At 38.0% G+C, this 23,295-nt stretch overlaps 1 protein-coding gene across 4 annotated transcripts in view; it reads left to right on the plus strand.

The window, feature by feature from the left end:
- Positions 1-23,295, plus strand: part of PARD3B (par-3 family cell polarity regulator beta) — a 1,043,826-nt gene that overhangs the window by 516,858 nt on the left and 503,673 nt on the right. For all 4 annotated transcript variants that reach the window (XM_065880246.1, XM_065880249.1, XM_065880248.1 and 1 more), the window contains exon 5: positions 11,328-11,413. In XM_065880246.1, coding sequence (XP_065736318.1) covers positions 11,328-11,413 — 86 coding nt within the window. The remainder of the gene's footprint in view (positions 1-11,327; positions 11,414-23,295) is intronic.

Below are 23,295 nucleotides of genomic sequence, written 5' to 3' on the forward strand. Positions count from 1 at the left end.
GGAATCCAAACTGGAAAAGAAGAAGTAAAGCTGTCACTGTTTGCAGGTGACATGATACTATACATAGAGAATTCTAAAGATGCTACCAGAAAACTACTAGAGCTAATCAATGAATTTGGTAAACTAGCAGGATACAAAATTAATGCACAGAAATCTCTTGCATTACTATACGCTAATGATGAAAAATCTGAACGTGAAATTAAGAAAACACTCCCATTTACCACTGCAACAAACACAATAAAATATCTAGGAATGAACCTACCTAAGGAGAGAAAAGACCTGTATTCAGAAAATTATAAGACACTGATGAAAGGAATTAAAGATTATAGAAATAGATGGAGAGATATACCATGTTCTTGGATTGGAAGAATCAACATTGTGAAAATGACTCTACTACCCAGGGCAGTCTACAGATTCAGTGTGATTCATTTCAAACTACCACTGGCATTTTTCAAGGAACTAGAACAAAAAATTTCACAATTTGTATGGAAACACAGAAGACCCCAAAGAGCCAAAGCAATCTTGAGAAAGAAAAGTGGACCTGGAGGAATCAGGCTACTTGACTTCAGACTATACTACAAAGCTACAGTAGTCAAGACAATATGGTGCCGGCACAAAAACAGAAATATAGATCAATGGAACAGGATAGAAAGCCCAGAGATAAATCTGCACACATATGATCACCTTATCTTTGATATAGGAGGCAAAAGTCTACAGTGGAGAAAAGACAGCCACTTCAATACGTGGTGCTGGGAAAACTGGACAGCTACATGTAAAAGAATGAAATTAGAACACTGTCTAACACCATACACAAAAGTAAACTCAAAATGGATTAAAGACCTAAATGTAAGGCCAGACACTATAAAACTCTTAGAGGAAAACATAGGCAGAACACTCTATGACATAAATGACAGCAAGATCCTTTTTGACCGACCTCCTAGAGAAATGGAAATAAAAAACAAAAATAAACAAATGGGACCTAATGAAATTCAAAAGCTTTTGCACAGCAAAGGAAACCATAAACAAGACGAAAAGCCAACCCTCAGAATGGGAGAAAATGTTTGCAAATGAAGCAACTGACAAAGGATTAATCTCCAAAATATACAAGCAGCTCATGCAGCTCAATATCAACAAAACAAACAACCCAATCCAAAAATTGGCACAAGACCTAAATAGACATTTCTCGAAAGAAGATATACACATTGCCTGCAAACACATGAAAGAATGCTCAACATCATTAATCATTAAAGAAATGCAAGTCAAAACTATAATGGTTGACATGTATACACTGATGTGTATAAAATTGATGACTAATAAGAACCTGCTGTTTAAAAAAAAGAAAAAATCTATTAGGTTTATAGACATGTTTGCAATTAAAAAAAAACAAAACACTACTGTTACCTTGGAGAAAAAAAAAAACTACAATGAGATATCATCTCACACTGGTCAGAATGGCCATCATCAAAAAATCTACAAACAATAAATGCTGGAGAGGGTGTGGAGAAAAGGGAACTCTCTTGCCATGTTGGTGGGAATGTAAATTGATACAGCCACTATGGAGAACAGTATGGAGGTTCCTTAAAAAGCTAAAAATAGAACTACCATACGACCCAGCAATCCCACTCCTGGGCATATACCCTGAGAAAACCATAGTTCAAAAAGAGTCATGTACCAAAATGTTCATTGCAGCTCTATTTCCTATAGCCAGAATATGGAAGCCACCTAAGTGTCCATCAGCAGATGAATGGATAAAGCAGGTGTGGCACATATATACAATGGAATATTACTCAGCCATAAAAAGAAACGAAATTGAGTTATCTGTAGCAAAGTGGATGGATCTAGAGTCTGTCATACAGAGTGAAGTAAGTCAGAAAGAGAAAAACAAATACCGTATGCTAACACACATATATGGAATCTAAAACAAAAGTCATGAAGAACCTAGAGGGGCAAGACGGGAATAAAGACACAGACCTACTAGAGAAAGGACTTGAGGATACGGGGAGGGGGAAGGGCAAGCTGGGACAAAGTGAGAGAGTGGCATGGACATATATACACTACCAAACGTAAAATAGATAGCTAGTGGGAAGCAGCCGCATAGCACAAGGAGATCAACTCGGTGCTTTGTGACCACCTAGAGGGGTGGGATAGGGAGGGTGGGAGGGAGACACAAGAGGGAAGAGATATGGGAACATATGTATATGTGTAACTGATTCACTTTGTTATAAAGCAGAAACTAACACACCATTTAAAGCAATTATACTCCAATAAAGATGTTAAAATAAATAAATAAAATTATTAGAGCTCAATCTCTAGAATAATGACATACTTGATAGTTTTTCATATAAATCCTTTTTAATGCTTCACAATGTAATATTTCTCGCTCGCACCATTTGTCTAAAATGAGTAGCTAAGAGACATCACAAGGTAAATATGTTTAACATGCTTGCATACAAACCTCAGTCTTAGGACACATGGATCCTTGGTCCTTTCTTTGTCCCTTAGTTTCACTTTGAACAAGGCATTAAGCTTTTTTTCTTTTACTTGAATATGCCCATGTATAAAATTGGAATATGAATGCCTAGAAATTATTTAGGATTGTCATGAATATGTATCTAGTTGTATGTGAAATGTTGTGAGATCTTTGAAATATGGGTAAAGTATATCCAAGACATCATTAGAGTTTTTGTTACTGTCATTGAAAGAAAAAAGAATTCATAAAGTGTTCAGCATGAAATCAGCATTCATTAAGTCAGCAACTATTTACCATGGTACACAGGAAGAACACTATATTGAGAATCAAGAATCCTGGATTCTGGCTTTGTCGCTATCACAATAATTTAAAAGACTTGTTACCTCACCCTTCTGTGTCTCGGTTTCCTTAGCTATAAAATGAGTGGACTAGACTAGCTTGTCAGCACCATTCTTTCTAGGGCTTGCTTAGTATTGCTCAGGATATCTGAGGATGTGCACTATTTATTATAAGGCAGTGCCAATTTCTAGATATATGGATACATTGGGTTAGCCAAAAGGTTCATTCGGCTTTTTCCATAAGATGGCTCTAGTAGCACTTAGTTGTCTTTAATTTCACTCAAAACAGTTTTGTTAGATTGTATGTGACAGCTGTCATATTAGCATGCAGTTAAAAAAAGACATATCAAAATTGGTCCATTTTTGTGCAGCCATTTTAATATTGAAGATAGAAAAAAAAGCAACATTTTTGGCATATTACGCTTTATTATTTCAAGAAAGGTAGACATGCAAAAAAAAGATTTGTGCGGTGTATGGAGAAGGTGCTATGACTGATCGAACGTGTCAAAGTGGTTTGCAAAGTTTTGTGCTGGAGATTTCTAGCTGAATGATGCTCCATGGTCGGGTAGCCCAGTTGAAGTTGAGAGCGATCAAATCGAGACATTAATTGAGAGCAATTAATGTTATATCACGTGGGAGGGGAGATAGCCGACATAGTCAAAATATCTGAATCAAGCCTTGAAAATCATTTGCACCAGCTTGGCTATGTTCATTGCTTTGATGTTTGGTTTCCACATAAGTTAAGCAAAAAAAACCTTCTAGACCATATTTCTGCAAGCAATTCTCTACTTAAATGTAATGAAAACCTTCCATTTGTAAAACAAAGTGTGATGGGCGATGAAAAGTGGATACTGTAGTAATGTGGAATGGAAGAGATCGTGGGGCAAGTGAAATGAACCACCACCAACCACTCCAAAGGCCGGTCTTCATCCAAAGAAGTTGATGTGTATATGGTGGGATTGGAAGGGAGTTCTCTATTATGAACTCCTTCTGGAAAACGAAATGATTAATTCCAACAAGTACTGCTCCCAGTTAGCCCAACTGAAAGCAGCACCTGATGAAAAGTGTCCAGAATTAGTCAACAGAAAATGCGTAATCTTCCATCAGGATAACACAAGACCACATGTTTCTCTGATGACCAGACAAAGACTGTTACAGCTTGGCTGGGAAGTTCTGATTCATCTGCTGTATTCACCAGACATTGCACCTTTGGATTTCCATTTATTTCAGTCTTTACAAAATTCTCTTAATGGAAAAAATTTCAAACCCCTGGAAGACTGTAAAAGGCATTTGGAATAGTTCTTTGCTCAAAAAGATAACAAGTTTTGGGAAGACGGAATTATGAAGTTGCCTGAAAAATGGCAGAAGGTAGTGGAACAAAAGGGTGGATACGTTGTTCAAAAAAGTTCTTGGTGAAAATGAAAAATGTCTTTTTAGTTAAAAACTAAAGGCACTTTTTTGGCCAACCCAATACAACCTAATATACATTTTGTATATATAACATTTACATTTGTGTTATATATATATATATGATGAATAAACATATCATTTATATAAAATAAGTTATGGACATGTCAAATTGCTAGGACTGAAACATCTTGGGGTAGGATCTATGAAGCCAACTGAGATATTTCCCATGGCACGGCATTGCCCAAGGTATAAAGAAAATATATTAGATCAAGCTTAAATAACAGTGCTTGACTACCAAAATGGATGTTCATCTCATGTGTGCGTATCAGATACAACTTGTTTTTACTTTAGTACAGATATTCGTGTTCTAAAAAGTCAAAACAAATATTCTGAAATTATGCCCAGAATTTTATTTTATAATTTACATGATGTTTATGTATGAGCACCAGGCACATAACCTAGCATTCAAGTCTTCTCTGTATAATTTTTCTGTTACTCTCATTCTAAAATTCATATGCAATTTCAAAGGAAACTTGCAGTTGGCTTTTCAGAATGCAAATCTTGTTATAAAATACACCTGAGTTTTGGAACCATAACTCAATTGTAATTAAAATTTTGTAGGCAAGTGTTTTCAAATGTGGCTAAAATGCATTGGGGTGGGGAATCAAGGCCATGTATCTTCACCTGTAAGTCAAAGCGAGCCATCTACAGATAACACCTATTTCAGTTCTCATCTGAGAGATGAAAAACTGAGCAGTAAAGCTGTTTTTAATATCGTTTTATAGCTGTGCATGACTAGGGAATAGTGATGAGAATGTGGGTAACGTTTTCTTCCAAAAAGTTTCACCATGAGTGTTAAGTTTATTTGGAGATGTATAACTTAATGAGGCTACGTCATGAATACACTTTCCTGTACGAAATCGGTGACTTATACCCACAGTGAACGTTGAAACGACAGCCTGGTGCCAACACCGGGATCACACTGGAGAGAGAGGGCTGCCCTGCCTGGTACTTGGCCCCTTCCATGCAGCCTGTCGTGAGCACTCCTGCTAACTAAATGTGAACACCTTTACTTTCCAGCTGCTGCTAATTGGTTTGGGAGTATTTATGTAAGTGTTGATTTTAAAGCTAAAAATAGCACAGTGATGTTTAAATCCAACTCATTCTGGCTGTCAGAAATGCTCCCATGATCCTGAAAGTGTTGCTAAAAATGTTCACGTTTTAAAAATTGTAGTAATTAAACTTGTCTGTTGTGAGAGCTACATATGATACGTTCCCTGCTCTGATAATCAAAGAGGTAAAGGACAAGCTTCTTAAAGGTCTCTGCCTGGCTGGCAAGACATGACCTCCTGCTGAACTTTATTAGGGAGCAAAGTATTGTAATGTGAGCAAAAGGAAGAGACAAAGTAAATTTCAACATAGCTTTATACCCTTGTATTCTATGCAACTGATCAGATCTATTTTAAGTTAACATTAAAAATAGAAATTATAATAATTTTACCAATAAGATTAAGCATAGAGCTTGCCAAACCATAGTATTTTCTGGAGACAAATTTGAGGATTTGAAATCACGTAATTAATATTTCTCAAATCTAAACTGAAGAAATATAGTGACTGTTCAGCATCTGTTGTTTATACCCTAGCTCTTCATAATGAGATGATTTTTACCCCTTTATTCCCAAATTTAAAAGTCATGATTTTACAGATTTGGCTCAAAGTTATTCAAATAAGCTATGAGAAAAAATATATATAATTTTTATTTTTAGCTTTGTGTGATTTTGTGACTCTTCTTTTCATCCTGTTATTTGGTGAAGGAAAAGCCTAAGTGCTCTTAAATTATGGCATATCATTTATTTGGTAATTTTTGGGAAAAGTGATTTTTATGGACCCTGTCAAGAAATAAGCTGTCTTTGTCTAAGTCTTGAAGCACTGCACTGCTACAGTATTGTTGAAGTCAGTTGGGAGTTGACTTTGTGTCCTTGTAGGATGTCCTAAGCATCTGTCTGCCTGCCCCATCTCTAGAGAGTATCAAAGAATTCTTTTACTTCAATATATAGAAATGATTTTGGCAAGTGACAAACACTGCCCATTAGTTGAGATGATAAACTATAGTTACTACCCTTTTTTTTTTTTTTTTTTCTTTTTTGCGGTACGTGGGCCTCTCACTGTTGTGGCCTCTCCCGTTGCATAGCACAGGCTCTGGACGCGCAGGCTCAGCGGCCATGGCTCACGCGCCCAGCCGCTCTGCGGCATGTGGGATCTTCCCGGACTTGGGTTACGAACCCGTGTCCCCTGCATCGGCAGGCGGACTCTCAACCACTGTGCCACCAGGGAAGCTTATTTTGTTTTTTTTAACTACCCTTTTTGATAGCTGTGGCAAGCAGAGTTTTTTTTTTTTTTTTGTGGTACGCGGGCCTCTCACTGCTGTGGCCTCTCCCATTGCGGAGCACAGGCTCCGGACGCGCAGGCCCAGCGGCCATGGCTCACGGACCCAGCCTCTCCGTGGCATGTGGGATCTTCCCGGACTGGGGCACGAACCCGCGTCCCCTGCATCGGCAGGCGGACTCTCAACCACTGCGCCACCAGGGAAGCCCGCAAGCAGAGTTTTTGATGCAGCTTTTAAAATAGTAGAACTTTTGTCTTAGACACATAAGTCTGTGAATGTGTGTTTTTTCTTTAAGTCTGTAGTGATTGACATGATTGCTATATAAGTGTAGTCAGTTCAGAATTACCCTTGAGCAGATTATCACATTGCAATTGGGCCAGTATTGCTTTCAAATTCTAATTGACATTTTCACATACTCAGAGCATTAGGTACTTTGTTGACATAAATAAAACCTTTACTTACTACCTAACCAGAACTAGAAAAAATTCCTTTGAACCTTGCGGAGCGTTGATTTGAACCAGAAAATATGTTATTTTCTTACCTTGGCATGGGATCAACAAGAAAATTACAGCTGGGGTAAGGAGCAGAGTCACAAATACAGTTAAAACCTTATAACAAACATCCCAGTTTTTTCTTTGACATTCCGAGGATGTATGTCCATATAGTATTACAAAGCCAAAAAAGAATATTTGTTTTAATAACTGCCACTGTTAACTGTTCATAGACTAGACTTATTTTGTTAAGATGGTAATACTCTCTAAATTAAGCAACAGATTCAATGTGATCCTTATCAAAATCCAGCTAGCACTTTTGCGAAACTTGATGCTCAGATTCTAAAATTCATATGAAAATGCAAAGAACCCAGAATACTCAGAACAAACTTAAAAAAATAATTGGAGAATTCTTACCTCCTGATTCCAAAACTTAGTACAAAGCTACAGTAATCAAGACTGTGTAGTACTGGCAAAAGGATACAAATATAGATCAATAGAATAAAATTGAGAGTCCAGAAATAAACCCTTGCATTTTTGGTCAGTTGAGTTTTGGTAAGGGTGTTAATACAACTCAGTGCAGAAAGAATAGTCTTTTCAACAGATGGTGCTGGTACAACTAAATCTCCACATGTGAAGAATGAAGTTGGACCCCCTACCTCACACAGTGTACAAAAATTAACTAGAAATGATGATAGGCCTAAATGTAAGAGCTAACACTGTAGAACACTTAGGAAAACATATAGGAGTAAATCCTTGTGACCTTGTGTTAGGCAGTATTTCTTAGATACAACACTGAAACACAAGGAACTAAAGAAAAAATAAATAGAACTTCATTAAAATTAGAAACTTTTGTGCTTCAAAGGGCCTATCAAGATAGTGAAAACACAGCCCATAGAATGGGAGAAGATTTAGAAATCGTATACGTAAGGAATTTGTATATGGAATGTTTAGGAAACTCTTACAACTCAATAATAAAAATACAAATAATTAGGCATTTCTTCAAAGAAGATATACAAATGTCCAACAGTCTCATGACAAGTTGCTCAGCATCATTAATCATTAGGGAAATGCAAATCATTAGTCATTAGATATATGCAAAACAAAAACCACTTCACACCCACTATGATGGCTAAATTGTTTTTGAAAAAAGGAAAATAACAAGTGTTGGTGAAGATTTTGAGAAATTGGAACCCTCATATATTACTGATGGGAATGCAAAATTGTGCAGATGTTTTGGAAATACTATAGCAGTCCCTCAAAATGTTAAACATAGAGTTAAGATATGGCCCAACAATTCCACTCCTAGGTGTATACCTGAGAGAAATGAAGAACATCTGGCCATGCAAGAATTTCTCATTCTTAGCATTATTTCACAATTGAACACTTTCAAATATTCGTGGCAGCATAATTCATAATCATAAGCAAAAGTGGAAAACAACCCAAATGCCCATAGAGTGATGCATGGGTAAACAGAATGTGGTACATCCATACAGTGGAATATTATTTGACAAAAAAATGGAATGAAATACTGATACATGCCACAACATGGGAGGGTCTTAAGCACATCATGTTAAGTGATAGAAGCCACATATCTTATGATTCTGTTTATATAAAATGTTCAGAATAGGTAAATCCTCATCGACAGGGCTTCCCTGGTTGCGCAGTGGTTAAGAATCCACCTGCCAATGCAGGGACTGGGTTCGAGCCCTGGTCCTGGAAGATCCCACATGCCGCGGAGCAACTAAGCCCTCACGCCACAGTTACTGAGCCTGCGCTCTAGAGCCCGCGAGCCACAACTACTGAGCCTAGAGCCCGTGCACCGCAACAAGAGAAGCCACTTCAGTGAGAAGCCCGCGCACCACAACCAAGAGCAACTAGAGGAAGCCTGCGTGCAGCAACAAAGAACCAACCCAGCCATAAACAAACAAATAAATAAATAAATTTTATTTAAAAAAAAAATCCTTAGCGACAGAAAGTAAATGATTGCCATGGGCTGTGGGAAGCAGAAAACATGGGGAGTGCTGGCTAATGAGTATGGGGTTTCTTTGTGGGGTTTTGAAATTGTTCTAAAATTACGTAGTGGTGATGGTTGCAGAACTCTGTGAATAAGTGAAAAAGGACTGCACTGTACTTTTTCAAAGGGTGGGTTTAATGTTATATGAAGCATATATTAATGAAGCTTTTATAAGAGAAAAAGTAGTGGATCTTAAAGCCCCAGTCAAGCCTTTAGATGATTGCAGCTGCAGCCCTGCTGACACCTTGACTGCAACCTTATGAGAGATTCTACCCTACAGCTGCCCAGCCAAGCCACTTCTAAATCTCTCACAGAAACTCTGGGAGATAATGTTTTCTAGCCATTTAATTTTGAATTTATTGCACGATATTAGGAAGCTAATAGAATGCCATTCAGCTTATTTACTCATTAACATTCACTAAATCAATTCTGTGTGTTGTGTGCTTAATGTAGAGAGGACTAGATACAGCCTCACCCTTCATGGAACTCCCTCTTGTGAGAGAGAGGGATGAGAAAGTCAGTGATTTTGATTTTGACCTAAATGCAGTCATCAAATGTTCTGTCATGTGCAATAGTCACGAGTATGTATATTTTGTTAAATTGTCTCTTCAGGTATTTTTGTAACCTGCCCAACCCTGTGACCTTTCAGTGTAAGCAGACATCCAGCCCTTCATAATAAGGTGAATGTTTGAAAGCTTTCAAAGACATTAATCTTTTAAGATTTAGTACCTTAAACTAAAAAGCATCCTCTAACTTTTTGGATTTTTTTTTTTCTTTCTTTATCCTCATGAAGACGAAAAAGCGAATACATTTTTTAAATCTAGTGTAGATCAAGTGCTTCCCAAAACTACCAACCCCTAGGTGAAATGTTGCTCTTCAATCTAAAAATGAAATAATTTTTTTAAATCAGTTCACAATGACACACTGCTTAAGTTGTGCCTCTCTGTCTTGTTTTCTTCAAAATATTAACCTAATTCCTTTATGTCCAGCCTTTTAACTCATCTATTGTATTTTTTGGTTGAAATGGTACGTTTAGATTCATGAATGCTCCATGTAGTTTGTTCCAGTGAAACCTGAGTTTGTAATGAGCGCTATCTGTGACTCTGCTTCTGAAGAGTGATGTGTCTGCAGAATTACTCTGTTAAAGTTCATTCCACACGGGGAGTGGGAAGGGTAAGCTGGGACGAAGCGAGAGAGTGTCATGGACACATATACACTACCAAATGTAAAATAGATAGCTAGTGGGAAGCAGCCGCATAGCACAGGGAGATCAGCTCAGTGCTTTGTGACCACCTAGAGGGGTGGGTTAGAGAGGGTGGGAGGGAGACACAAGAGGGAGGAGATATGGGGATATACGTATATGTATAGCTGATTCATTTTGTTATAAAGCAGAAACTAACACACCAATGTAAAGCAATTATACTCCAATAAAGATGTTTAAAAAAAGAAAAAAACGTTCAGTTCCAAAGCCTAACAGAGGACTAATGTCTTACTAAATGAGAATCTCAAGCGGGCTGGCTTTCTAGAATCCATCTCTCCTCTATGTAACACCCAGTTCAACTTTGCCACCATCCTGGAGGGCAGGACCTCTCTCGCCCTCTTACCTCTCTGCAGTAGAAGAGTGTTTACCATTTTAGAAGTTAAGTGGTTAATTTTAGGTTCTCTGTGCTGAAAATCATCCTCAGAATTAAAGTCATAAGGCAAAGTAAGAACTCCAGATTTCTTTTCCTGCACTAGTCCTGTCACACTTTTGATAGAAGTGACCTTGCCAGGTAACCTTTTTTTCATGAATTTTGCTTTCTTTACATTTTTAGTGTCACCAGGGAGATGCAAGCAAGTACAGTACATTAAAGCTAATACATCACTACCTGTCAATGGAACCTTCCCATTGGTACCCCTTTTCCTTGCTGATTTAAAACACTCAGTCCCAAAAGCTTATGGTTGAGTAGCAGGAAGCTAAATGATGTATTCCAAAGCTCTTAACATACTGCCTTGTGTAAATGGCCCGTTTGAGTATTTCAGAAACCAAACAGAAGAGAAAAGAACATTGAAGGCACTGAAAAGATTAACACCTGTTTCCAGTCTTCAAAGAAATTGGAGCACACTGTATATATCCAGAGTAAAACCATTTACTCTCTCCTGTTGAGACTTTTTATTCAAACCTTCAATTTTATGTGCATAACTTCCACATGCTTATGGGTTTGTTTCACTACAGAATTCCACACAGGACTTAGAAGATGAAGTTATGAATGGTGTGCAGACAGAACTCTTGACATCGCCGAAAACAATGGATGCATTGAGGTATATTCTACTTATGTGAATAAGAATATTTTATTTCAATTTAATGTTTGTTTTTTTTTTAAGTTTATAGTTTTTATTTTATAGGAAACATCAAGATAAGTAGAATACTTGAGTGAAACCTAATTCTAAAATTAATTGCTAAATTACTTTTTTCTCTCATTTTCTTTATATGATATGAGAACTTCCTGACAAACATGTATACAAATGAGCCTCAATGCTTCCAACTCTTCTGCAACCTGGATTTCTTAATTGCTTTTTTCTTCTCTTTGAACAACAGTTTAAAGTGAACATTTCAGCATTCATCGTGGTGCAGTGTTTTCCTTAGATGTCCGCTCCTTGAATATTACTGTGCCTTGTGTTTTAACAGTCTTGCAATATTTCACTCTGTGTATAAAATGAATCCAGCCTATCAACCTGGATTTTTCATGTTTTTAATGTGAGTAACTTCTTATACAAAGTTAGTTGCTGTCATGTTTACGGGCACTTGCTTTGCTCTGCGCTAATTTCCAGTTCATCCCTGGCTACTGCCTGGGTTCAAATCCCAGCTCTGCTGCTTATTACTTCTAGGAGCTTAGGCAAGTTGCTCATCCATCTTTGCCTTAGTTTCTGGTCTGTAAAATGGAAATAATATTAAAACCTTCTTCAGAGGGTTAGTATGAAGACAAAATTAGTTATCATGTGTAAAGTAATTTGAACAGTGCCTGAGTCAGAGTAAGTCCTGTTGCTACCACTACCATCAACATCATCATTATTATTATCATCATCATCATTTCTAAAGTTGCTTCAAAATTTGCATAAGTAATTTCATGTTTAATAGGCTGTTGGCTTTAGCCCTGAAAGGTGATGCTTTTGAGACTGATGGTCATTCATTCAGGCAGTCAACATACTCCTTTCATTCAGTCCAGTTATTAATAGGTGCCAAGCATGTTACATGGAATTAGCTTAAAAACAAAATGTGTGGTCACCTTTTATCATGCTGCTTTACTGTGTGGATTTTCCTCAAGCTTATAATTTATGGCCATATGACATAGTTACTCTTTATTTAGATTGTGTTTGTTTGATTAATGAGCTGTGCAATATTTAAACTTTGGTACAGAAAATCTCCAGGGCACTGTCATTTTAGAAGCTTGATAAGATTGTTTTTGGAGGTAGGCATAATGAATGTAATACTCTTACTCTGTTTGCCTTTAATTTCACTTTTTTTTTTTTTTTTTTTTGTGGTACGCGGGCCTCTCACTGTTGTGGCCTCTCCCGTTGCGGAGCACAGGCTCCGGACACGCAGGCTCAGCAGCCATGGCTCACGGGCCCAGCTGCTCCGCAACATGTGGGATCTTCCCGGACCGGGGCATGAACCCCTGTCCCCTGCATCAGCAGGCGGACTCTCAACCACTGCGCCACCAGGGAAGCCCTAATTTCACTTTTTTTAATGTTAGCTTTTTGAAAAGTTTGCTAACATCTTGGCTAAGTATTACGTTGCTATAGAGTTAACAATTGTTTGGTTTACGGCTGCATGAACAAATTAGCTCAGCTTTCTCCAGATACAAGGAATTCAGAGAAATGGACTATAGGACTTTTAAGAAATAATATTCTTTAATGCAAATACATATGTGTATCTGTATAATTTGATTATCACAAGAGACTTTTTGCGTGAGTTTTATTATCACCTTTAGCAGGCTAAGGAGTTGCAACTCAGAGCGATTAACTTCTAGAGACCCAATCTACATTCACCACTCTTGTCTCCAAACCCTTTGACTCCAGTGTTACCTGTTGTGTGCACCTTCACTGATTCCTTGGTGTTTTATTTCATGATGCATAATCAGGGCTGAGAAACCTGATATGGTGAGCACCAGTGTAGGAAAAATCATCTGAAATTAGTTTGAGGCCAAGATCAGAAAGTAGAGTGAATGCAAACTCCATTGCTTGCAGACACTCAGATGGGGGGAAGATGAGGATTTTAACAGTACGGAATGCAAAGCTGGGGCTGGGGGTGGAGGTGGGCAGAGTGGCAGGAAGCTTAGAGATTAAAATTCTAGGACAGGTCGTTGGTTCTAGCTGGTATGGGATGAGGAAGAAAGAATGGAAGGAAATTAGGAAGCCACTTACAGCTGAGTTACATCATCAGTTTTCTCCTAAGGCAATGATAGTCTGATACCCCACAGAGCTTCGCCCAAGCATAGGACTTTGGACTCACTTCCATGCAGATGACATAGAAGCTAAGTAAATTACTGCAGAGTCCATCTCAAAATGGCTTCAACCTGTTGTGATGTTTTAATTCCCCTAGCTATTGTTCAAGCCTTTGTTACTCTCTGTCAGACTATTGTAATAACCTACTAACTCTGCTCTTAAGTGTCAATCTATCCTTATTCTCATTGATCCCACATATCACTACTGGATCAATTTTTTTTTCTTTTTTAAAATAAATTTATTTATTTTACAAATTTTTTGGCTACGTTGGGTCTTTGTTGCTGCGCGCGGGCTTTCTCTAGTTGTGGCGAGCAGGGGCTGCTCTCGGTTGCGGTGCGTGGGCTTCTCATTTTGCTGGCTTGTCTTGTTGCAGAGCATGGGCTCTAGGCACGCAGGCTTCAGTAGTTGTGGCATGCGGGCTCAGTAGTTGTGGCTCGCGGGCTCTAGAACACAGGCTCAGTAATTGTGGCGCACGGATTTAGTTGCTCCGTGGCATGTGGTATCTTCCTGGACCAGGACTTGAACCCGTGTCTCCTGCGCTGGCAGGCGGATTCTTAACCACTGTGCCACCAGGGAAGTCCCAGGATAAAGTTTTTTAAACCACAGCATTTATCAAACCATTCTTTAGTTCCAAACTTTTGGATTTATTGAAGTCCTGAGTTTGAACACTACCTTTGTAACTGTGGACTATTTATTAAACCTCTTTAAAATATTCTTTTTTTCCTATGGAAAATAGGCAGTTACACTAGCACAATAGTAAACGAAAGGCTGGATAAACATTAATTGCTATTGCAATTATCATTATCACACATACTATATTGTAACTATTTGTCATTCTCCCAAACAAGACTGTGGATCCTCCAAGCATTCCCGACACCAAGCACAGATCTTGGAACATAATAGCAGCATTGGATAAATGCTGGATAAAACACAGTGCATCATAAATCATAGGCATAAGTATTAACTGCTCACCCATTATTAACACAAGCATTTATATTTAAAGAAAAATAATATTTAGAGACAGTTCTCCAAATAGTCTTTCAATATATCTTATAATAGTCTTACAGTATATTGTAAGACTGTCTTACAATAGTCTTACATGTATCTCTTACGAAGTACTGCTCAATGTACTTTGATCTTAAGAAGACAGTGAAGCAAGAGGGTTCTATTGGATGTTTCCTGTTTAAAAATAAGATTACCGTTTGGTGTGCACTCCCGTTCATCCACAAGGGTGACCCACTGCTCCTTGTGAGGACTGCTGTGCGGCTGACAGGGTCTTGGTGCTCTGGCCTGATGTTAGGCCTGAGCCTCTGAGGTGGGAGAGCTGAGTTCAGGACACTGGACCACCGGAGACCTCCTGACCCCATGTAATACCAATCGGCGAGAGCTCTCCCAGAGATCTCCATCTCAATGCCAATACCCAGCTCCACCCAACAGCCAGCAAGCTCCAGTGCTCGACGCCCCATGCCAAACAACTAGCAAGACAGGAACACAACCCCACCCACTAGCAGAGAGAGGCTGCCTAAAATCCTAATAAGGTCACAGACACCTCAAAACACACCACCGGATGCAGCTCTGCCCACCAAAACACAAAAAAATCCAGCCCCACCCACCAGAACACAGGTACCAGTCCCCTCCAACAGGAAGCCTACACAAGCAACTGAACCAACCTCACCCAGTGGGTGCAGACACCAAAAATAACAGGAACTATAAACCTGCAGCCTGTGAAAAGGAGACCCCAAACACAGTAAGTGAAACAAAATGGAAGACAGAGTAATATGCAGCAGATGAAGGAGCAAGGTAAAAACACCCCAGACCAAACAATTGAAGAGGAAATAGGCAGTCTACCTGAAAAAGAATTCACAGTAATGATAGTAGAGATGATCCAAAATCTTGGAAATAGAATGGAGAAAATACAAGAAATGTTTAACAAGGAGCTAGAAGAACTAAAGAGCAAACAAACAATGATGAACAACACAATAAATGAAATTAAAAATTCTCTAGAAGGAATCAATAGCAGAAAAACTGAGGCAGAAGAAGGATAAGTGACCTGCAAGATAAAATAGTGAAAATAACTACTGCAGAGTGAAATAAAGAAAAAAGAATGAAAAGAATTGAGGACAGTCTCAGACACCTCTGGGACAACATTGAACACACCAACATTCGAATTATAGGGGTCCCAGAAGAAGAAAGGGTCTAAGAAAATATTTGAAGACATTATAGTTGAAAACTAAAGTCCAGGAAGCTCAGAGAGTTCCATACAGGATAAATCCAAGGAGCAACACGCCAAGACACGTATTAATCAAGCTATCAAAAATTAAATACAAAGAAAAAATATTAAAAGCAGCATGGGAAAAACAACAAATAACACACAAGGGAATCCCCATAAAGTTAGCAGCTGATCTTTCAGCAGAAACTCTGCAAGCCAGAAGGGTGTGGCAGGACATATTTAGAATGATGAAAGGGAAAAACCTACAATCAGGACTACTCTACCCAGCAAGGATCTCATTCAGATTTGACAGAGAAATTAAAACCTTTACAGACAAGCAAAAGTTAAGAGAATTCTGCACCGCCAAACCAGATTTACAGAAAATGCTAAAGGAACTTCTTTAGGCAGGAAACACAAGAGAAGGAAAAGACCTACAATAACAAACCCAAAACAATTAAGAAAATGGTAATAGGAATATACATGTCTACAATTACCTTAAATGTAAATGGATTAAAAGCTCCAACCAAAACAAACACCATAGACTGGCTGAATGGATTCAAAAACAAGACCCGTATATATGCTGTCTACAAGAGACCCACTTCAGACCAAGGAACACATACAGACTGAAAGTGAGGGGATGGAAAAGGATATTCCATGCAAATGGAAATCAAAAGAAAGCTGGAGTAGCAATTCTCATATCAGACAAGATAGACTTTAAAGACTATTACAAGAGACAAAGAAGGACCCTGCATAATGATCAAGGGATCAATCCAAGAAGAATATATAACCATTGTAAATATTTATGTACCCAGCATAGGAGCACCTCAATACATAAGGCAAATGCTAACAGCCATACAAGGGGAAATCGACAGTAACACAATAATAATAGGGCACTTTAACACCCCACTTTCACCAATGGACAGATCATCCCAAATGAAAATTAATAGGGAAACACAAGCTTTAAATGACACATTAGACAAGATGGACTTAACTGATATTTATAGGACATTCCATCCAAAGCCAAAAGAATACACTTTCTTCTCAGGTGTTCATAAAGTATTCTCCAGGATAGATCATATCTTGGGTCACAAATCAAGCCTTGGTAAATTTTAGAAAATTGAAATGGTATCAAGTATCTTTTCTGACCACAGTGCTGTGAGACTAGATATCAATTACAGGGAAAAAACTGTAAAAAACACAAACACATGGAGGCTAAACAATTCACTACTAAATAACCAAGAGATCACTGAAGAAATCAAAGAGGAAATCCACAAATACCTAGGAACAAATGACAGTGAAAACACGACGACCCAAAATCTATGGGATACAGCAAAAACATTTCAAGAGGGAAGTTTATAGCAATACAATCCTATCTCAAGAAACAAGAAACATCTCAAATAAACAACCTAACCTTACACCTAAAGCAATTAGAGAAAGAAGAACAAAAAAACCCCAAAGTTAGCAGAAGAAAAGAAATCATAAAGATCAGATCAGAAATAAATGATGAAGGAAACAATAGCAAAGATCAATAAAACTAAAAGCTGGTTCTTTGAGAAAATAAAATCGATAAACCATTAGCCAGACTCATCAAGAAAAAAGGGAGAAGACCCAAATCAACAGATTTAGAAATGAAAAAGGAGAAGTAACAACTGACACTGCAGAAATACAAAAGATCATGAGAGATTACTACAAGCAACTCTATGCCAATAAAATGGACAACCTGGAAGAAATGGACAAATTCTTAGGAAAGCACAACCTTCCAAGACTGGACCAGGAAGAAATAGAAAATATGAACAGACAAATCACAAGCACTGAAATTGAAACTGTGGTTAAAAATCTTCCAACAAACAAAAGCTCAGGACCATATGGCTTCACAGGCAAACTCTATCAAACATTTAGAGAAGATCTAACACCTATCCTTCTCAAACTCTTCCAAGATGTAGCAGAGGGAAGAACACTCCCAAACTCATTCTGCAAGTTTTCTGGAATCTCCCAGATTCCAAAACCAGACAAAGATGTCACAAAAGAAGAAAACTACAGGCCAATATCACTGATGAACATAGATGCAAAAATCCTCAACAGAATACTAGCAAACAGAATCCAAAAGCCCTTTAAAAGGATCATACACCATGATCAAGCGGGGTTTATCCCAGGAATGCAAGGATTCTTCAATATATGCAAATCAATCAATGTGATATACCATATTAGGAAATTGAAGGAGAAAAACCATATGATCATCTCAATAGATGCAGAAAAAGATTTCCACAAAGTTCAACACACATTTATGATAAAAACTCCAGATAGTGGGCATAGAGGGGACCTAGCTCAACTTAATAAAGGCCGTATATGACAAACCCACAGCCAACGTCGTTCTCAATGGTGAAAAACTGAAACCATTTCTTCTAAGATCAGGAACAAGACAAGGTTGCCCACTCTCACCACTATCATTGAACATAGTTTTGGAAGTTTTAGCCACAGCTATCATAGAAGAAAAAGAAATAAAAGGAATCCAAATTGGAAAAGAAGAAATAAAGCTGTCACTGTTTGCAGATGACATGGTACTATACGTAGAGAATCCTAAAGATGCTACCAGAAAACTACTAGAGCTAGTCAGTGGATTTGGTAAAGTAGCAGGATACAAAATTAATGCACAGAAAACTCTTTCATTCCTATACGCTAACGATGAAAAATCTGAAAGAGAAATTAAGGAAACACTCCCATTTACCATTGCAACAAAAAGAATAAATACCTAGGAATGACCTACCTAAGGAGACAAAAGACCTGTATGCAGAAGACTGTAAGACACGGATGAAAGAAATTAAAGATGATACAAACAGATGGAGAGATATACCATGTTCTTGGATTGGAAGAGTCAGCATTGGGAAAATGACTATAGTACCCAGAGCAATCTACAGATTCAGTGCATCCATATCAGACTACCTATGGCATTCTCCACAGAACTAGAACAAAAATTTTCACAATTTTTATGGAAACACAGAAGACCCCAAATAGCCAAAGCAATCTTGAGGCAATTACATAGCTACAGTAATCAAGACAGTATGGTACTGGCACAAAAACAGAAATAAAGATAAATGGAATAGGTTAGAAAGCCCAGAGATAAATCCACGCACATATGATCACCTTATCTTTGATATGGGAGGCAAAAATATACGATGGAGAAAAGACAGCCACTTCAATACGTGGTGCTGGGAAAACTGGACAGCTACATGTAAAAGAATGAAATTAGAACACTGCCTAACACCATACACAAAAGTAAACTCAAAACGGATTAAAGACCTACATGTAAGGCCAGACACTATAAAACTCTTAGAGGAAAACATAGAGAGAACACTCTATGGCCTAAATCACAGCAAGATCCTTTTTGACCTACCTCCTAGGGTAATGGAAATAAAAACAAAAATAAACAAATGGGACCTAATGAAATTTAAAAGCTTTTGCACAGCAAAGGAAAGCATGAACAAGACGAAAAGCCAACCCTCAGAATGGGAGAAAATATTTGCAAATGAAACAACTGACAAAGGATTAATCTCCAAAATATACAAGCAGCTCATGCAGCTCAATATCAAAAAAACGAACAACCGAATTCTAAAATGGGCAGAAGACCTAAATAGACATTTCTCCAAAGAAGATATACAAATTGCCAAGAAACACATGAAAGGATGCTCAACATTGCCAATCATTAGAGGAATTCAAATCAAAACTACAATGAAGTATCATCTCACACCGGTCAGAATGACCATCATCAAAACATCTACAAACAATAAATGCTGGAGAGGGTGTGGAGAAAAGGGAACTCTCTTGCACTGTTGGTGGGAATGTCAATTGATACAGCCACTATGGGGAACGGTATGGAGGTTCCTTAGAAAACTAAAAATAGAACTACCATATGACCCAGAAATCCCACTACTGGACATATACCCTAAGAAAACCTTAATTCAAGAAGGGTCATGTACCACAATGTTCATTGCAGCTCTATTTACAATAGCCAGGACATGGAAGCCACCTAAGTGTCCATCAACAGATGAATGGATAAAGAAGATGTGGCACATATATACAATGGAATATTACTCAGCCATAAAAATAAACAAAACTGACTTATTTGTAATGAGTTGGATGGACCTAGAGTCTGTCGTACAGAGTGAAGTAAGTCAGAAAGAGAAAATAAATACTGTGTGCTAACACATATATGGAATCTAAAAAAAAAAAAAAAAAAAAGATTCTCATGAACCTAGGGGCAGGACCCAGACGTAGAGAATGGAGTTGAGGACACAGGGAGGGAGAAGGGTAAGCTGGGACGAAGTGAGAGAGTCATGGACATATATACACTACCAAATGTAAAATAGATAGCTAGTGGGAAGCAGCCACACAGAAGAGGAAGATCAGCTCGGTGCTTTGTGACCACCTAGAGGGGTGGGACAGGGAGGGTGGGAGGAAGACTCAAGAGGGAGGGGATATGGGGATATATATATATATATATATATATATATATATATATACATATAGCTGATTCACTTTAGTATACCACAGAACCTAACACAACATTGTAAAGCTATTATACTCCAGTAAAGATGTTAAAAAAAAGTATTGCACTTTAAGCTTCTCTTTAATTAGCAAGCAGTGTATTCAAAAGACCTTCCCTTCATTCCTAATTTCTGGCTCATTCCTGACCTCACGTTATTCCAGATATGCCTCTTTTCCCAGGATGAGAACTGTCATCACATTTTATCCTATCTTCTCCTTGGCCTCTCATTTTGCAAATTATTGACAGAGTCCATTTCATAATACCTTGAATCTTTCTCCATGTTTTCATGCTTTATTCCTATAATCATTGCTCAATCCGTAATACCTCTCAGCTACATTGTTGCAGTAATTTACTAATTCCTACCTCAAGTAACAGTTTCTCCCTTGTCTTTCCCTTTTCCAGTTGATCCCACATCTCTGCCAGGTAAAATATTTCTAAACCACTGCATTGATCTTAGTGCTCTCATTTCCAAAACCTATAGTGATTCCATCTTCTAAAAAATTAAGCGTGCTTTTTTTCATTGTGGAATTTGACATATCATACTGAGGTTTGATCTCAAGCTGATGGGTCAGCCTTATCTCCTCATTATCTTACCCTCTGTTCTCCTCCCTTCCTCCGCCCTCCTCCCCTCTCCTCCTTCTCTCTTTAGTATCACAGCCAATCCATGTGTCCACAAACCATCCTGATTCAGTGTCTCAGTGCAAACTGTTTTCTCTCCTGTGCATGGTCTCTCCACACCCTCACCAGCTTTTCTGGTTGAAGATTCATTTACCCTTCTCAGTTCCATCTAAAATTCTACTTCCTTTGAGAAGATTTTCCTGATTTCAGCTTTCCTTCCTGATCCTGTTCCCTTTTCTCTGAACCTCATCAGAAAGCACCTCTGCTTTGAAACTTACATGTCAAAATGGTTGAAAACTACTGCTCTGAGAAGCAGTAAATTCCAATTTGTGTCCTGAATTTACCTTCTATAAATGGTGTGATGTTGGACAGATGATTTAACCTCTCTAAGCAGCAGTTTACTTATCTGTAATGGAAGTGATATGTTTACTTTGTACATTTGATGTGAGTACATGTTATATAGAAGCAGCATGTTAACCAACCCAGAAGATGGTTAACATGCTGCCTCCCCCCAGACAGCGTACATTCATTGAGAATATCCTGCAAGTACTACTACTATTACTTTGTATTATTTTTTGTCACCTGTCCTAATCTGCCTGCTGATTATGAACTCCTCAAGCATTAGACTTTGTTTTTTCCTTGCAGAGCTTCTTCATTGGAACTACTCGATTAATTGCATTAAGTGAATCCCACCACCTTTGACAACAAATTCTTTGTTAGATTTTTACTCAGTACAATCATATCAACAAGACATTTCATAAGTTGTTAAAAGAGTAAATGCTAAGCGTTCTCATCACAAGAAAAAAATTTTTTTCTATTTCTTTAATTTTGTATTTATATGAGATGATGGATGTTCAGTAAACTTACTGAGATAATCATTTCATTATTTATGTAAGTCAAATCATTATGCTGTGTACCTTAAACGTATACAGTGCTGTTAATTATATCTCAATAAAACTGGGGGAAAAAACCCAAGACATTTCACTGTCAAGTAGCCTTTGGTGTCATCGGCAAGCTCTTCTTGGAGGTCTCTCTCTGTGGTCCATCTCTCACATTGCTGTATATGACAGTCTTGGACATCAGTCCCCAAAGAACACCCGCCAGTAACTTCTCTCCACTCATTATTACCCACTGTGTTCTCTGTCAGCAGTCTATTTATGAAGAAAATCCTACAGTATTTACGGATTAAGAAAAAAAAAAAAAACTCTTACTGAGGAAATCAAGTTGAGGAAAATTTGGAAAGTTTGAAATAGGTTATTGCCTTTTAACCCATAAGCTTCTTTGTTCCTTCAGAAAGTTCTAATAATACTACTAATAGCTGATATTGAGTCCTTTGTGTATGCCAGAGACTGTGTGTTTGATGTATTTATATAATACTCTCTATTTTTTTCTTTAAAACCAGAAATTCTATTAGGAATTTATCTTAATTCCCTCATTGTCCAAATGAGGAAACTTACTTGTGGTCTTAGTTTAAATGATTTACTTAGGCACCTGACTCAGAGCCACCACTAGGATACACTTGTCTCTAATTTCATAAGTTAATCATTATTTCCTCCTGAAACAAAGTATCTCCTCTTCCCTGCCCTCAGACCTGTCTCTTCTGTACCCTAAACTAGTGGCCAATCACTGGGTTGACTGATCTTAAAGATGCTGTGCATTTGCCTTGTGTGGAGAAATCAGACCTACAACCATCCGTCTGCAGCCCCTTCTCTCCCTCAAGCTTCATGTCTTTCTGCTGGAAGGAACCAAATGAAGCACTTTCCATCTAGTTCTTGCGATAGCCGTTCACAGCAGGCTCATTTTAAACCACTGATTCTGTACTTTCACCCATAGTTTTGTATTAAAGTCTTAGGTAGGTAGCAGCTGGTTCTAGTGATTATTTGAATCAATTTTGTCAGTCGGAGCTTTGAACATGTAGCTTGCTTAATACTATTGGACCTAATGCTTGGTGACTATCTGCTTTTGTTTTAGTACGTCTTAGAAAGTTGAATTAGTTATTTTGAGCTTAGTGAAATCTTCCGACTTTTCTTTTTGTAAGTGAAATACTTTTCCTTTGCCCCGCAATTCATTTTTTATCTGTTTTTCACAAGTAGCTGCCAATCCCTTTTTCTTTCCACTTCTAGAATAGCCTTCTCACCTCATTCTCTACATTTTCCATTCTCAGTCTGCCTCCAAAACATAAATGTGCATACCCTGCTCACCGGTCCTTGAACTCTACCGTGCTGTTTGCCTAAACAAATAACATTAATAGCATATTTTCACACCTTAGTGAAATCTCATTTTATGAGATGTGTTTTCAAGTAATTGTGTCTAGCCCTCCTTGCTGTG

The sequence above is a fragment of the Phocoena phocoena genome, chromosome 7 (assembly GCF_963924675.1).
Source record: "Phocoena phocoena chromosome 7, mPhoPho1.1, whole genome shotgun sequence".
NCBI lineage: Eukaryota > Metazoa > Chordata > Mammalia > Artiodactyla > Phocoenidae > Phocoena > Phocoena phocoena.